This window comes from Anarrhichthys ocellatus, unplaced genomic scaffold, assembly GCF_004355925.1.
Source record: "Anarrhichthys ocellatus isolate YVR2014 unplaced genomic scaffold, GSC_Weel_1.0 scaffold9, whole genome shotgun sequence".
In the NCBI taxonomy this organism is placed as follows: Eukaryota; Metazoa; Chordata; class Actinopteri; order Perciformes; family Anarhichadidae; genus Anarrhichthys; species Anarrhichthys ocellatus.
The window spans coordinates 2,916,198-2,933,422 of NW_022280039.1; the positions used below are offsets into that span (position 1 = coordinate 2,916,198).

General features: G+C 42.9%; 1 protein-coding gene across 1 annotated transcript in view; it reads right to left on the minus strand.

Annotated features, from left to right (window-relative positions):
* Positions 1–535: 535 nt before the first annotated feature.
* bmp1a (bone morphogenetic protein 1a) overlaps positions 536–17,225 on the minus strand; it is a 32,106-nt gene continuing 15,416 nt past the window's right edge. The window contains exons 7-20 of the mRNA XM_031849205.1: positions 10,653–10,777; positions 8,938–9,053; positions 8,696–8,798; positions 8,067–8,183; positions 7,552–7,697; positions 7,238–7,433; positions 6,868–6,993; positions 6,560–6,720; positions 6,232–6,412; positions 6,002–6,127; positions 5,694–5,821; positions 5,040–5,253; positions 4,402–4,652; positions 536–3,001 (exon numbers count right to left, since the gene is read on the minus strand). Of these exons, the coding sequence (XP_031705065.1) occupies positions 2,867–3,001; positions 4,402–4,652; positions 5,040–5,253; positions 5,694–5,821; positions 6,002–6,127; positions 6,232–6,412; positions 6,560–6,720; positions 6,868–6,993; positions 7,238–7,433; positions 7,552–7,697; positions 8,067–8,183; positions 8,696–8,798; positions 8,938–9,053; positions 10,653–10,777 (2,125 nt within the window). The 3' untranslated portion in view covers positions 536–2,866. The remainder of the gene's footprint in view (positions 3,002–4,401; positions 4,653–5,039; positions 5,254–5,693; positions 5,822–6,001; positions 6,128–6,231; positions 6,413–6,559; positions 6,721–6,867; positions 6,994–7,237; positions 7,434–7,551; positions 7,698–8,066; positions 8,184–8,695; positions 8,799–8,937; positions 9,054–10,652; positions 10,778–17,225) is intronic.

The following is a 17,225-nucleotide window of genomic DNA, read 5'->3' on the forward strand; positions in this document are numbered from 1 at the left end:
AAACCCCGCTCTGTTGGCATTGGCAGAGAATATTTGACAAATTTTTCATGAGCCCACATACTCAGCTCTGCTGCTCATCCCACAAATGCCTTTGTTCCTTACAAATGTGGCACCATTTAAAAGGGAAATAAACAGGCTTTCTAACGGTATAAGATGTATTGCCCAGAAACTTTGTTACAACAAAGAAATAATCTACCAAACACAAATTTCCTTACTTTTTGTGCTATGGTTAGTAAACTTTTATTTGTAAGTGCTCATTTTAAAGTAAATGTGATGTGAGAGAGAGAGAGCAAGATCTGCAGCGAAAAATAAAACTTTCTACAAAATGTGTCTGTTTGAGTTCGTAGAGGAAGATCTTAAGTATCAAACACAACCGTTCATTATTAAAGACTACTTTATTACTCTGTCGTATTTTTTTTAACTAAGCAACCAATCTACTTCCCGTTTACACCGGCACCATCATGCCCAGTGTACGTGAATAGTCACGTGATATTCGTTGGACGGAGATCATTTAGAAAACGATGCTGAAACGCCGTGTGGACGGAGATCGTTTTAAAAACGTATTAGTGTGGATGCAGCCTCAGGGAGCCGCAACAGAGAGGCTGAAGAGCCGCGGGTTGCCGACACCTGTACTAGACTATAACGTTTTTATGACTTTTTATATTTTTGCTATACTACAACTTACTTTTGACTGTATTCAACATAATATACTATTATGATTTCTTTTCCACATGCTATACCATGAAGTTTTTCGACATACTGACTTTTCTTTTACTTTTTTCGACTTGCTCTACTATGACTTTATGATTTTTCTTTGCCATACTATATGACTTTTTTCGACGTATAATACTATAAATCTATGTTAAAAGGTAATGTACCTGAACCTTTCGGGAATATTTATAATTTAATCAGGAATGTGAAATGTGTCTTGGTCATCTTAAAGTGTGTTTACCCAGACTACAGCCTGGTTACAGCCGCATGTGCTTTGCAGCATTTCTTAGAGGGGGGGCCAATTTCAGTCTTGACAGTCCTGTAGTTTTCTGTGCGTCTACAGTGCTCTGCTTCTTGTGCATTTATAAAATAAAAACACATAACAGAATGGTAATTAAATAATAACAAGGGAGAGCAAGGATACATGGAGGGGAATTTAGCAAGGTAAAAAGTGAAATGCTTTTCTTCTGTCGTCTCAGATGACAAGCTCCATCTATAAATAGTGAATCAAAGATAAGATGAATAAGGGATATTTATATTTGGCTTTGTTTTTTATGTTTGCTGGTTGTCAAAAAAATATTTCAAACAGACCAGTGTGCCATTTAAGTCCTCAGCTTTGTAACACTCCTACTCACGTGTCCTGGATTGCACTCAACCGGCAACTCAGCCAGTGCGATGCAGGACATGGTTTAACTGAAATCGCACAAAACAGCTTTACAGTTATCAGTAAATATTGAGCACAAGGGTCACACATCAAACAGATGTGCCAGACTACTGAAATATCACAAAAACATTATTCTCATCATGTTGAGTGAGAAATAAATGGAGAAAAGGAATGCGTGAGCAACATAGTATATTCAACATAGACCAATGGCTATACATAAGAAGGCAATAATAGGGCTAATTTCAACAGTACCTTTCCCCCTTTACAGTATAACTGTAATAACTATTACAATAAATACCCAGGCTCATTTGGTTCTTGTGAAATACTTCATTGTACCAAGAAAAGGCATTTTCTTTGGACAGAAATTATTTTACATCAGAACTGTAAATCAACACTGAAACATAATTCATATATTTATTACCCCATGTTACAGGGCACACACAATGTTCAAGTATGCCAGAGGAACTAATGGAGCAATTCAAAAAAAAAAAAAATGAAGCATAAGAGATAAAACGCATTTAAAAATAAGTGAACTGGCATTGCATTTCACAAAAATTCATAAGCTCATGATTTTGGAACAATTCACTGTAAAGTGCTAACTGGTTCGAGTTGCGAAAAGCACATGTTCCCTTTGAAAGATCATACACATTACTTTATACATGGAGGTACAGTAATAGCAAGTCATCAGGCAAGCAATTACCAACCAGAAGACATGGACCACAATTCATTTATTAGTCCTTTAATAAGATAACTGCTTCCTTAATTTCCTTGTTAATGGTAACAACGAGAATCTTGCCACTGGTTGCCAGGACAATGCCAATTACAAATGCTGGTGTTGTCACTGTACAGTTTTGCTTCTTTCCTTGTAATTACATGCAATTGACTGACATACAGCATCAAAAATCTCAAGTCAAGTCCTTCTAATCCTTTTACAGATAGGAATCCTTGAACAAAAAGGATGAGAGTGTGAGGAGAGGAGAGCAATTATTGAGGAGTGCAGGGGACCCTCCCATACTCCTCCTCTTCCTCTCCCCCCCTGGATGTGGTGGGCTGGTCAGACAAAAGCAGGGATCTGTCCAGCTGATGCCTGCCTTCCTACAGGTCCTGAGAATCCACGATTTTCCTTTGTGCCTCTCATTGGGAGGCATGTTAAAAAAAAAAAGAAGAAGAAATTAACAAAAAAAAAAAGGAGGGATCTGGGTCAATACCTTTACCCTACGGTCCGCCTAAGGTGGACGTTCATCCTCCCACCCCAATCCTAACCATAAAAAGGTAAAAACAAGGTGTGCTGCAGAATGGCTTTTCTCCTCACAGTCTGTGGGGGGAGCTAGAGCCCCTAGAAGCTGAGGTGCGGTTGGTGGTCTTGCGGCTGTTGGGTCGTGTCTGATTCATCTTGGTGGCCGAAGGTTTTCGAGCGTCAGGCTGGCGCCTCCCCTGGGAGCCTCTCCGTTTTCCCCTTTGCCCTGCACGGCCCCTTCCGGCCCCCGCTGGTCACTTGCGAGAGTGAAGCGTGTCCTGGAACTTGGTGCTGGTGTAGCGGACGTGGAATCCTTTTTTGTTGATTGTATCGTCGGAGCGGAACTTGATCACAATGGAGTCACCGGCCGAGTAGATCTCCTCTGGAGGCTGTCGGGAGTGACAAAACAACAGATTAATTTGTGCTGTCGCTTCCTGGTTCTTTGACTGCACTTCAATTGAAAATAAAGACTTCTCACATGCTGAAACGGAAGTCAAATCAGTGACTATGACGAATGGCATCTGACTGCAGATGACTGCTACCTCTGTAACAGCCAGGGGTTACGTAAGGGTCTGGGAACCGAACTGACCCTTTCCAAATTTATTCTGATTAAGCCTTTGGCTGTTGTTAAAGGGAGCATAAAATATACTCTGATGATTAGTTCCAGGTGCACCGCTCCACCGAGCTCATTTCTTCCCTGAACAAAACCATATACTGCATAGTACTTATATTATATTATATTATATTATATATTTCTACTGTCTTGAGTACAAAGTCGGACAAACTATTTTCAATAAAACAAAAGGGGGGGGGGGGGGTTCAATTAATTATGTGTGCACAGAAAATATGCAGCACTGGACCTGGCTGTTTGTCAGAACAGCGGAATCACATGAATATTAATTCGGAACATTGTACTAAAAAATAATGAGTTGGTTGAGGTGCTCAGGCAGCTGCACTGTGGCTACGACAAAGACAGCGCTGTAATGTCAGAGCAGGCAAAGCTTGTGCAACCAACTGTAAAACACCAGGCTGTTGATTAATGCGGTCATTCATGACATGAGTAAAGTATCTACAATACCGCTTAAGTCTTAGTTTATTGCAAAAGATTTAAAACACAAGAAGAAAGCTGCCAACATATTTTATTGTGCACACAGCAAAATGTAGTCTGCAGTTTGACTAAGAAAAGCCCTAGGGCTGAAAGTAAGCCTCCCCACACTATAATGAGTTTGGGCCTACTTTGGGCTGAATTGTGTCAGTTTATTTCGACCTGTTTTATAAAAGGAAACTTGATTGAAGAGCCACTCCCCGGGGTTCTGGGGGTGTTATGCCCCCTCCAGCAAATCATTCACAGGAACAGGCGTGAGTAAAAGGCCAGAGCTTATTATGGAAGTGTGTAAATGAAATCAAGCTGTTCTCTGACCTGAGGAAACGTGTTTCTATTCCCTGCTGGCTTCATTGTTCCAGACTCAGGCTGCAGCCTCAGCATTGGCTGATTAATTCACTGTTACAACCCGATGTCAGAGACTCTGATAGGCTATCGGCACCCGGGCAGTGATGGCTTGTGTCGACCTACAACCGCCTCCACACCAACAATCCCAAACCCAGAGGAACACGTCAACTTTAACAAAGTGATTCAAGTCTTTCACAAACCGCTGATAAAGGTTACAGCAGTGCAAACTTCAGAACAATCTGAATACTCCTGCTGTTATACTGTAAACCTGAAAAAAGTGCTGCGACAAACCAAGAAAAGACATTCAGAAAGTAGAGGCTGTTAGGAAAATGCTCTTACCCCTGAGCCACAATAACGTCCCAGCCGTGGAGACTTGGTGTCAGCTCCGTCGAAGAGCTCCATGTAGTCATAGCCACAGTCCGCCTCCTCCTCAATCTCAAAGGTCTGGAAGATGAGCTCCACTCCGTACCCTTTCTCCGCCGAGATCACCCACTGACAGTCAGAGGCTCCGGGGTAGTTATTGTCCCCGAACTGAGCATGGGAGAACACGTCCTTGGTTTTGACCTCAGCCTTTAGGCGACCGCCACACTCTGTGACCAGAATTGAGTTGGACATTTAGTAAGCAGAGGCAAGCGTTGACAAGTTACAAGTTCAGCTGCTCATACTTTGTTGGTCTCTGGCTTATTTGTGGTTTTACAGTCATACAGATACAAAGGATTCTTCAACATGCTCTGTAGTTGGTTTTCAGTCATTGTCATTCTCAGACTATGTGGTGAATTGTTCCCAAAACTAAATCCTGTAAGCATTACATCCAAAAACCATTAAGACGTTTGATATGCGAGTGAGCTTAAATTAACCCATGTCCCAAAAAACATGAAGGCTTAAGTGATTTTACTGAAATCCTTCTCAGCTACATTGTGTTTTCTTCTTCAGCAGGAAGGGAAATAGAGTACTGTTATAACAGCATCTATTCTTACCTGCAGTATGGGAAGCCTCGAAGCCTTTCTTCTGCACAGAATTATCAGAGAAGAAGCGGATGAACAGCTTGTTGGCATTAGAAGTGATGGGTGGGGGCTTCTTGGTGCCACAAAAGCGACCCAGGCTTGGAGCTTTCCCATCTCGACCGTCGTAAATCTCAATGTGGTCATAAGCACACTCCAGGTGGGCCTCCATGTCGAGCTCGTTGAAGGCCTGCGACAAAGCAAGATAATGAGTATGTTTGGTAGAAATAGAAATTTATGAGATCAAGTATTTCATGCTTCTTTATTTTCAATAAAATGCGGTTCACTTAACAGTGATACGTGTTATTTCTAGAAAACTTCTCGACACACAGGTAAACTTATGATGCTTTGATATAAGTTGGTGACAGATTTTCTGTCAGCAAATGCTAAAAATAATAAAAAAATGTAAAACAATCTTTTTGTCTGACACAGTAGACACAAATGCATAGGACACAGGAGAGGGAGCCACACTTCGTTGTGGAAATGGCATAACAGTTTCTTGACAGCAGCATAGTAAACACAGATGTCGTCAATGGATTTAGCAATTCAATTACGCAAATAAGTTATCCACAAATAAATACATGACTGACAAGTACAATTATACAGAGAGCTAGAGGAAGCGACACATACGATTTTGATGCGGTGGCCTGGAGTGGTGGTGAGTGCCCAGGTGCATGCCTTCTTGCTGGGGTATTTATCCGGCCAATTGGGGCTGGTGATGATACCGCTCACACTATTCACAGTGTGATCACAGCCAGCTGTAAAAAGACATCACCGAGTCAACGCAGACCTCTGTATCATGCTAATATGGAAGAGACTTAAACTCCTAGTAAGCATGCGCACATCGACTCTAATTGCCTGCTCTGATTGCAAAAAAAGTCAGGAGTAAGAATAAATGCGCAAGCATATCAAAGAGACACGAGTTTGAGGTGATATACCTTCTTTACAGTCGTGTTTGTTCTCATGCAGCACAAAGCCACTCCTGCACTGACAGCTGTAGCTCCCAAAGGTGTTGACACACTCGTGTTGACAGCCACCGTTCTCCTTAGAGCACTCATCTTTGTCTGAGGAAGCACAGAGGACAACCTTGGTGACTGTTTCCTTTCAAGACTGACAGATAGCAGCTCCAAGTGACTGACTGAAAAGACATCACTGTTAGGGGACTCACCTGAGAAGAACTGAGCTTTAAATCCCTTTTTGGACACTGTATTGTCCGATTTAAACTCAATGCGCATGTTGTTGTACTGGGAGGTAATAGCTTCTGGTTTCTCTGCCCCACAGAACTTCCCATGTAGCCTTGAATCTGCTGACAGCCCACTGCGCACCTCCACGTAGTCGTACTTACAAACCTGAGCACGGAAGCAGAGCATGTGAACATTTATTTGGTTTTAATCATGCAACACAAGGACGACAAGAGGGCTTGTTGCAATGACACAGAGAGAGAGAACATAGAACAAACCCACCCCGTGCCGATTCAAAATAACCCAAGTGCTCACGTCATTGCCCTCAGTCTCGAAGACGTCAAAGAGCAGAGTGATGCGGTACTGCGTGGGCGCAACCAGCTGCCAGATGCAGTTCTTGTTTGGAGGGTACTCTCTGGGCCAACCCGGGCTGGTGATTGACCCATTCAGCTTGGTGATGAAGCCCCCACATGCAGCTGGATGGAAAACACAACATGGGAAGAGACAAACCGATAGTAAATAAATTATGTCACCAAATGTATCTGGGTAGCTAACTGTGTAAAGTGCTTTAACATGTAAATGACATGGCGAGTATGGCTGGTGACTTTTCTCCCTGTACTTACCCTCGCAGCTGCGCTTGTCAGCAGCCAGCTCATAGCCTGGGTCACAGGCACACTTGTAGCTGCCCAATGTGTTGACACAGCGTTGCTCACAGCGACCGTTGTCCGGCTTGGAGCACTCATCCATCTCTGAAAACACAAAGATATGTTAGGACCCTTTTTGCCGGCCCCCTGGCTCGGTGGCTTACAAAGAGAAACACCCAAAAACAACATCATCGCCAGGCATCGAGGGTCGCACAGAACCCGACCGTGAAACAAAAACGTATAAATATATATAATACATATAAAACGTATACTACCATAATGTTTAATGTCTCAGATTAAACAGATATTGACATTCTCTCTTAAGAATTTACAACCTGTAACCTCTGACCTTTGAAGAAGTTGGCAGCAAAGCCGGCCTTGTTGACAGAGCCATCTGAAACAAATTTCATCCACAGCTGGTTGGAGCTGGTTTTGATGTCATCTGGCTTGTCATAGCCACAGAAGCGGCCCAGTAGGGGACTGTTTTCAGAGTTTCCATCACGCACCTCAAGGTAGTCATAGGCACAACTGTCATGTCTCTCAATCTGAGGAAGGTTAGAGGGTTTCAGGTTAGAGTTGGACATCGCCAGATTATCCAAATCACTCACAAAATTTACAAAAAAAGTATTTCAATTAATAATTACAAAAGGACTGGCGTCTTACCTCAAAAGACTGGAAGGTAAGGCCTACGTGGTAGCCCTGAGCAACAGTAATCTTCCAAATGCACACTTTGTTCGGTCTGTAGTCGTCGGGGTAGTTGGGGGACTGGATCTGGCCATTGTCTTTCTTCACCTCCCCACCACAGATGGCTGCATATGACAGAAACAAAAACAATAAAAAAATAAATAATACTGAACTCCCTCAATAGCAAAATCATCAGCACATGCCTCTAAAAAAAACAAAACGTGTGCTCTGATTTACACAATGTGGATTAGTTGAAATGCCTCCACCACCAGCTCCCACACACACAAACACAAATCATTCCTTCGCACGGTCTGGAAACAATGGAGCGGAATATGAAGGCCGGCCAAAATCTGATTAATGCAGCATAAAGTGCCTGACACATCAGCAGCAGGGGAGCCAAAAACTGTGGATATTGCTGCAGCCTCTAGGCACATTGTTGGATCTGTGACTGGCCGTGGAATTGGGTGCAGCGAGGTCGAGGGACGGATGCTTACCCTCATAAACGGCAGAGAAACCTTTTCCCACCCAGTTACTGCTGCTGCGGAACTCAATCCACAGTCGACTGTCGGTGGAGATGATTGGCTCTGGCAGCTTATCGCCACAGAATCGACCTGGGTCACAGGTGAAGACACACAACAACCAAGATTTGATTATCACACCACTTGTGATAGCTCTGAAATTCCTCCATACAGCTCTTTACTTCATAGAAACTAAACACACAGAGAGACAGAATTCAAAAACATAAAAATAGACAAGAACTAAACAATTAGCATCTTTGTTTTAGGATTTAATGTTTGATAAATCAATATACTGTATGTCCTGACTCGCTGAAACTGATAGTCGCTTTGTACCTCTTTCACTCATCAACACATCGCTTTTACCCTACAGTTTCTGTTTATAATGTACATATTTTCATAAACTTAAACACATGTAAAACCTATGTTAAGCCCAACTACTGTAGCACTTTTTCTTATACGATAGTAAACTGAATATTTTTGAATTTTGAACTACTGGTTGGACAAAAAATATATTGGAGATGTCACCTTTTTGTGGGGAATTAATTGGCAAAATTGTCATCAGATTATTCAATAATGAAGTAAAGTATTCTCCCGTTAAAACTGACCTTTGAGAGGTGCCTTCCTCCAGTATCCATCTCGGATTTCCACATGGTCATACCAACATAAGTGGCTCCTGTACAGATCCATGGAGGTGAAGTTCAGAATGATCTTAAAAACCAAGAGAGCATGATTACCGTCACGGGTGAGATAAATAAGATGTAACAGAGACACCATATCAGTGTCAACAGTTAGTGAAGGCTGTTTTCAGGCATCTCAAAGTTGATCTGGTATTTCCAAATGCTCATACCTTTTCCCCCGGTGTGACCGATATTCTCCAGATGCAGTGCATGTAGGCCGAGTATCCGTTGGGAAAGCCAGGGGAGGAGAAGTTCCCGCTGCTGTCCTGCAGACTGTCCCCACATCCTGTGCACAAACACACACAGACGTAAGGCCTGAGCCGTGAGCATGATGCACTGCCAATTTGTCTTTGCCTGAAAACACCCAAGCCACTAATTCAAACATCAGATCTGAAGTAAATCCCTTGAAAACTCACTGCAGAGACGGATGCTGGATTTATAACACCAAATGTGAAGTAAGGGGCAGCTCTTTTATGTTCAAAAAGAGACATCTGCTTGTAATATTCACCCACAACCCCACACCTCACCCCTTTCCTCCTCCACCTACTCCAGATGATGATCACACAAAGGAATTGAGAGTGTGAGACACTTTCTCTGAGCATCCTCTGAAAATAAACCTGGCCCACTATAAATAACCAAGCCCTCTGGAGGACGTGATGCATTATGTACGCCTTGCCGGTGAAAAAACACCCTTTGTTTGACTGGCAAAAACTAAAATGTGCAAGTGTGCGAGGACTAATTCCAAACACCACACACAGCCTCGTGGAACGACTGAGGGAGACTCGTGCCATGTGGGGCAAAGATGTGCTTAATTAAGACAGAGAGGAAATGATAGAGAGTAGATTGTATCTTTAGCTGTCCATCTGGAGAGCTGTATGCATTCACTGTTATTACTCTGTTATTTTTACCTCAGGTTGGGTTTTGAAGGAGTAAGGAAAACATCTCCCCCCCCTCCCCGACTGTTCACATTCATTGCTTCCCTTGAGGTTTGTGTGTAAGCAATAAAAACGAGAATCCCTGAGCTAAGAGTTGTGTATAATAATGCTTGGCAGAGGTGTGCCAGTACTAAAGCATTAACAAGCGCTCAGGCACACAATGGGAGATCCGTGGCTCTTTAAGGATTTCTTTTTCCAAGAACATGTGGAGACTTACCACCTCAACCCCCACAATATGCGTCACATCATCCAGTAGGTTTCTTCCTCACGAGACAGAACTTGTCTTGAATAAAGAGACAGAATGCTTGCACAGACACATATAGACCCGTTTGTGGTTGAAAACCACACCGGCAGGTCTAGCCGGTGACCATCATTATGTTTATTCATCGAGCTTTAATGTGAGGCCTGACCTACAATTAACTGTCTGTCATCAAATCTATTCAGCAGAAGGCTGTCCACAATGTACATCTGTTAATGCTATAAATTATGTTTACTTCAACAGTATTGAATCCTCTCTCTCATCCCTGGAATCATTAACAAAGCGAGTGGTTCGGAAAAGGGTCAGGCTTATGCAACTCTCCTTGGTGTGTAGCCTCACAGTTTACGTGGCACGTGCTGTACATGAGTGTTGTTCCCAACAATCTTTTAGTCATTGTCCTCTCGAGAACAGCTGTTCTTCTGCATCTATCCGGCAAAGAGTGATGAGAAACTTCCTGTCTCTTCTGGATAGTGTTTACACTCATCCCAGCTTGGGAGTCTCGGACGCTGTAGTCGGGGAACCACACCACATCAATAGTAGATGCTTGGCTATTTCCACACAGTGTGAGCTGCATCTAGGGATGGCGAGAGGAGCTGCAGACCTCTCGCTCTCTCTGGGCTATGTGACACACGCATGCAAAAAATAGACAGGAAAAACCCATAGCAGACAGCATCTGTCATTTTGGTCTTACTGGAGCATTTGTAGAGTTTGCGTGCCTGTGTGATATCCCCTTTGCTCAGTCTGGTTCTCTGGCCAATGGGTGGTCGCACTCCGTTCACATCATAGCGTGGCAGGATGGTGTCCAGGAAAATGCCCCTGTAATTCAGGAAGAGAGGCTGATGTTAATGTTGCACGAAACCCGGCCGGCATGCACACAATCCTGGTGACTATTCTAACATGCATGCACACCACAAAACATGTTTGCTCAAGGATTAAGTGACTTACCATCAACAGGGCAATTCAATCACTGTCAACGTTATTATTAACGGTTTCTAAAGGATTTAGACTTCTAAATGTGTTGCAGTGTCGGCTAAGCCAAACAGAATGTGGCTGTTTTACAGAAAAATACAGAAAATCCAACAGGACAGACAAGAGGGGCATGGAGAGCTCATCTTCATATTCACTTTGGATAAGCTTTTAAGCAGACATGTAAACCTGGTGACTCAGATAACTAATATACATTTTTTACCATAAAATCATTTAATTTCTGATGTAAAATCTAATGAAATCTGTCAATATTTCTTCCAAGTAAAACACTTGAAATGAGATGTGGCACCAGTTATATTGTACAGCATGCACACCCACATCTATGTGGATATAAGAGTCATCATGATCCTGACGCACCTGCATGTACTGTTTTTAACTTAACATCATTAAGACCATACACAAAACATCTTATCGATGAATAAACATTATTTTATAAGTAACCAATCATGTGGATGTGGCTGATACGCTTTTCCACTTTCCCATCATCATCTTCTAATGAGGTACATTCGAATATTATTTTATAATATAAAATGTAACTTATCTTTCTGTTTTTTTTTCCCCCATCTAAATTGCCATATGTTCCTCCATCTCCCATCAACGTATATGCATGTAAAGGTTGTTTTATTTTCATTTAAAATCTTTCAGATCTACAGTTTCAGTTATTTATCAAAGTCTGCCTTTGAGGTCGGGGTCAAACAGTCTGTTTCTGAGGTTAAAGCTGACATCATTCTTCACACAGGTCTGCTCTATGATGGGCCCAAACTAAGAGCTTAAGCCCGTCTCCAGAGGAACTGTGCCATCACAATAAATTGCATAAGCTGTAAAGGTAGGGACGTGGACAAACTGTAAAAAACAATCAGGTAAAGCATCCAAGTAGCTTTAAAAAAAAAAAAAAAAAGAAAAATGGCAGAACATTAAGTACAGAAAAACTCATTTCCCACTCCTGTCTCACTTGACACTTTGCTAGTTTATCATCTCCATTTTTTTCAAAGTATTGGCGAGAAACGGCCTGGCTCCCTGGCCGTTCCCATGGTGACATGCCTATCAACGCCAGGCATGTGCAAACAGAGCATCCTGAGCTAACAGTTTAGACTCAGCCTGCCCGTCTGTCTGTAAGCTTCCAGGAGCCCGTATGCTGGCTGTCGGTGAAAAACGCCACTCCAGCCGGTGTCAGAGCAGACAAAGGGCACACTGGCAGATCTCTATTTGAGTTGGCACTGCTCCATGCACCGGTCCTGAAAACTATCTCCAGAGCAAAGGAGGGGGCAGGCGGAGCTGTGGGTCGGGTAACGCACCCCAGACAATAAGCATGGGGATCAGCCCTGCTTGTCCCCAGGAGACACAGCAAAACATCAAGACCAGCCATGAAATCGTCCGAACAACACACGCAGCAAAGGCCCTGGCTTCCCACGGTGATTTACTGTAAAACACCGAGCAAACACCCTGGCTAATAATGGTATAACAAAGAAAGACACTGGCACAGGTAAATCAGCCAATCAGCGCTCAAGAGAAAGTGCTCGGAATGACTTGCGAAAAGCTAACAGGAGCCTCTTGTTTGCTAATACAGCTCTGTGAAACATTCCCCAGCAGTGGCAGCCATTCCTCTCTCGTGTCTAAACAGTCGTATTGATCAACACAGTTACACGAATTAGGATCGCCACAGAGTAAGTGTGAAAACAGAACAGGACGGATTACCCGACCGAAGCATAGTTTAGGGAAGGGCTGCTCCATTGTGCAGCAGACTGTAGTGCATATACCACACATTTAGAGAATCAAGTCCAAATCTTGACCTCAGAATGACAGCAACTAAATGAATATCCTGTTTTTAAGTGTTGAGTTGAATGAAATCCAATAAAAGATAAAACTGTGCTCGATGATCACTTTTATTTTTTGTAAACAATTTATCAGCTGCAGTGGACTTTTGTTCAGGTCACAAAATGATCCTGGAAACCTAAAAACCCACAACAGAGAGAAATGGCCGTTAATGGTATGAACGAAAATACTGTTCAATACTAAACACTAAACCTAATTAAATTAAATTCTGCAATAGACCGTGCAATATTTCAGCTCCAAAACTCTGTGAAGTGCATTCTTCACCGACAGTTTGGATGCACTGGCCATGACGGGCATTTCTGTACATTAGCCTACACCCAGCAGCAGCCTCGGTTTAGACAAAGATTCCTTCTCTGCTTCCCAGAATCCGTTTGCCGCAAGAGCATGGCAGTTGACTTGGGAGGAGGCCCGTGCACAGAGAGTAACACAGGGCATGGCAGAACTGGTGGTGGAGGAAAAAAAAGTATATATATCTAGATATATATATCTAGATAGATAGATAGATAGATATAAAGATGACATAGAGGGCCAAGTTAAAAAAACAAAAAACAGCTGGTTCTCATATCAGAGTAAGGTAGTAATGATCATAGCCTGGGTAGCCTCGTCCGTGTGCCCATAGATCCCATTACACCCACTCTGACTCACTGAAGGATGTCAAAACTACTCTTTCTAAAAAGGTAGAACATTGCATAGTTAAAGTGACCTGCAGCTGTCCAAAATCGCCCCGCTGTGTTTAGACAGGCAAGGGTCAAAATGCAGTTTTCATACACAAAACTAAAGTCCTATCCTGTACATGTCAGCTGGAGGTAACCATAATATTTACACGACTAAAGTTCGGTTGTCACAGCTTACGAAATAATAATGTACATGGTTGTCAAAAAGCCACTTTGCAGTGAGCGTAGCCGTAGTGATGCTTTTGTAATTACGATGATGACTCAGAAGCTGAATCTGAGTCAACTTCTCCTAAGAGGAGTATATTGGTTTAGCAGTCACCCAGCTGGTGAATACGATTTTTAATTAACGGCAGCCTAAGATGACTAAAGGATGACTAGTGTTTGTTATGGGCTTTTTCTAATAAAATCTCTTCTCAGAAGTCGCAACACAACGACAGCACAACATCTGGAAAAGCTTCCTGTTGTGTCTGACAGGGAGCAAGGAATGAGGTTAGCTGGTGACAAAATGAAGTGTTGAGTAAGTGTGACACATTTACGGTTCTGCTTTTACAAACAAGATTTTCTCTCTGCAACATGCTTCCAGTATCCAACTAATTCAATATCAAATTTGGTTTAATCTGGGTCCCCAGTCATAAGTATTCAGACCCTTTGCTCAGTATTGAGTAGAAGCACCCTTTTGAGCTAGTACAGCCATGAGTCTTCTTGGGAATGATGCAACAAGTTTTTCACACCTGGATTTGGGGATCCTCTGCCATTCTTCCTTGCAGATCCTCTCCAGTTCCGTCAGGTTGGATGGTGAACGTTGGTGGACAGCCATTTTCAGGTCTCTCCAGAGATGCTCAATTGGGTTTAGGTCAGGGCTCTGGCTGGGCCAGTCAAGAATGGTCACAGAGTTGTTCCGAAGCCACTCCTTTGTTATTTTAGCTGTGTGCTTAGGGTCATTGTCTTGTTGGAAGGTGAACCTTCGGCCCAGGCTGAGGTCCAGAGCACTCTGGAAGAGGTTTTCTTCCAGGATATCTCTGTACTTGGCCGCATTCATCTTTCCTTCAATTGCAACCAGTCGTCCTGTCCCTGCAGCTGAGAAACACCCCCATAGCATGATGCTGCCACCACCATGTTTCAATGTTGGGATTGTATTGGGCAGGTGATGAGCAGTGCCTGGTTTTCTCCACACATACCGCTTAGAATTAACGCCAAAAAGTTCAATCTCGGTCTCATCAGACCAGAGAATCTTATTTCTCATAGTCTGGGAGTCCTTCATGTATTTTTTGGCAAACTCTATGCGGGCTTTCATATGTCTTGCACTGAGGAGAGGCTTCCGTCGGGCCACTCTGCCATAAAGCCCCGACTGGTGGAGGGCTGCAGTGATAGTTGACTTTGTGGAACTTTCTCCCATCTCCCTACTGCATCTCTGGAGCTCAGCCACAGTGATCTTTGGGTTCTTCTTTACCTCTCTCACCAAGGCTCTTCTTCCACGATTGCTCAGTTTGGCTGGACGGCCAGGTCTAGGAAGAGTTCTGGTCGTCCCAAACTTCTTCCATTTAAGGATTATGGAGGCCACTGTGCTCTTAGGAACCTTGAGTGCTGCAGAAATTATTTTGTAACCTTGGCCAGATCTGTGCCTTGCCACAATTCTGTCTCTGAGCTCCTTGGGCAGTTCCTTCGACCTCATGATTCTCATTTGCTCTGACATGCACTGTGAGCTGTAAGGTCTTATATAGACAGGTGTGTGCCTTTCCTAATCAAGTCCAATCAGTTTAATTAAACACAGCTGGACTCCAATGAAGGAGTAGAACCATCTCAAGGAGGATCAGAAGAAATGGACAGCATGCGAGTTAAATATGAGTGTCACAGCAAAGGGTCTGAATACTTATGACCATGTGATATTTCAGTTTTTCTTTTTTAATAAATTTGCAAAAATTTCTACATTTCGGTTTTTTTCTGTCAAGATGGGGTGCTGAGTGTACATTAATGAGAAATAAAATGAACTTTTTTGATTTTAGCAGATGGCTGCAATGAAACAAAGAGTGAAAAATTTAAAAGGGGTCTGAATACTTTCCGTACCCACTGTATATACCAACTGTCCAAAGTCTAAGATTGAGTTAGAGTCACGTGACTGTATTTACTGAGCCAAGGGAGCGAGGCAAGTTCTAAGCATGGACACGGGACAGCAATGCCACACCAATGCCAAATATCCTCTCTTCACCCAAATAAATAAAAAGTATTTTATTGATTAACAAGTTGCGATTCGCTATGTGTTTGCATTTTCCGACTACTAGTCTCCATTTCAAAACAATGCAAGCCTGATGGAGAAACATCTGTCTGCACCCATCCCACCCCCACATGCTCTAATTGAGAGTGTGTATGTGTGTGTGTGCTCAGCAGAGAGGTTGTGTCCTGCTGAGAGAGCGGAGACTCGACTCATCGGAAGACTCCAGAAAGTGGCAGCAACTTGACGATAGTGCAGTAAGTATTCAAAAGTCCACTGAAAACACTGCATTTTATGAGTTTTAAAAATGAATAGCTATCTAAAGACTGTGTGTGTGTTGAGCCTACACAGTCTGAAACCTAATTCTTGTTTAGTTTATAATCGGGTTGGCAAACTCATTAAACATATGCAATAATTTAGATTAGTGTATATGATGGAACATAGGCATTAGAATGTGCCAGAGGCCACCGAATTTGGGCTTTTACGGCTAAACACAAGGGAAACATTAATTCAATTCCTTACCACTAGTGCAGAGCCCATTTAAAACATCACTGTTCAGAACGGGCCTATGCTTGGCCGCTCATACGAACAACTTCACACAAAAGGCCCCAAAGTCTATAGTTTTACTTCAGAAAAGAAAGTACTACAACTACCAATACCAACATTCCCAATTAGAGAACGGGTGAAAATTAAAGCAAGACAGCTTTTGACTGGGGCCCCTGAATCACAAATAATGCCCCTAAAAAAAAAACCACACTTACAGTCAGAAACAAACGTGAAATTAACGTAGCCGAGGAAATTTCCAAATAGGCGTAGTCGTCATTTATTTTGACATAACTACCGCGTATATAAAGTAGAGACTGGTGAAGTGCCCCGCTGCACAGAGCGCTGTGTGCTTGTTTATTAATATTGAACATGTCGCGCATCAAAAATGCACATCCATATTTGACAAAGCACTCCCATGGGTCCCCAGTAATACAGCCGCCAAGTGTGAAGTAGATGAGACGAGCGGACACACAGACAGACAAACAGAGATTTCTTGCTTTATAGTTAGATGTAGGTGATCATTAGCGGTTTACTTAAACTGTGCTTAGAATGCAGTGACAACAATTAATAGCACGGTATGTATTATAACAATAGTGCTATGAAGGGGCTCAAATGGCTTTGCAGCAGAGCTAGAAAATAAAGCTCAGAGTCCCTGCAGTAGCCTAGGGTGAACATCATGCTACTAATCACCAAAGCCTCTTCAAAGAGCCTTTAGGAGCATAATGAGCTGGTTCATGGTGTGAAAGCACAGCTTTACAAGGAGCTTCACGTAGCCTTGAAAGTAGCACATGGACATTTTTGTCATGATGAAGCAGGGCTGCTGTTGCTGTGCTAGCTCAGCCCCAGGACTGATGCTGCTTTACTGGGGGGGCTGCTACTGCAAAAGCAGTGGGAATCGAAGAGGAGTCTTAATTCAAACAGGCTGTGGGAAGGAGCTGGCACATCCCTGACAAACACTTTCACTATGGCTACAAAGACTTGGCTTTTACTTTAAAGAAAATATATATATATATAT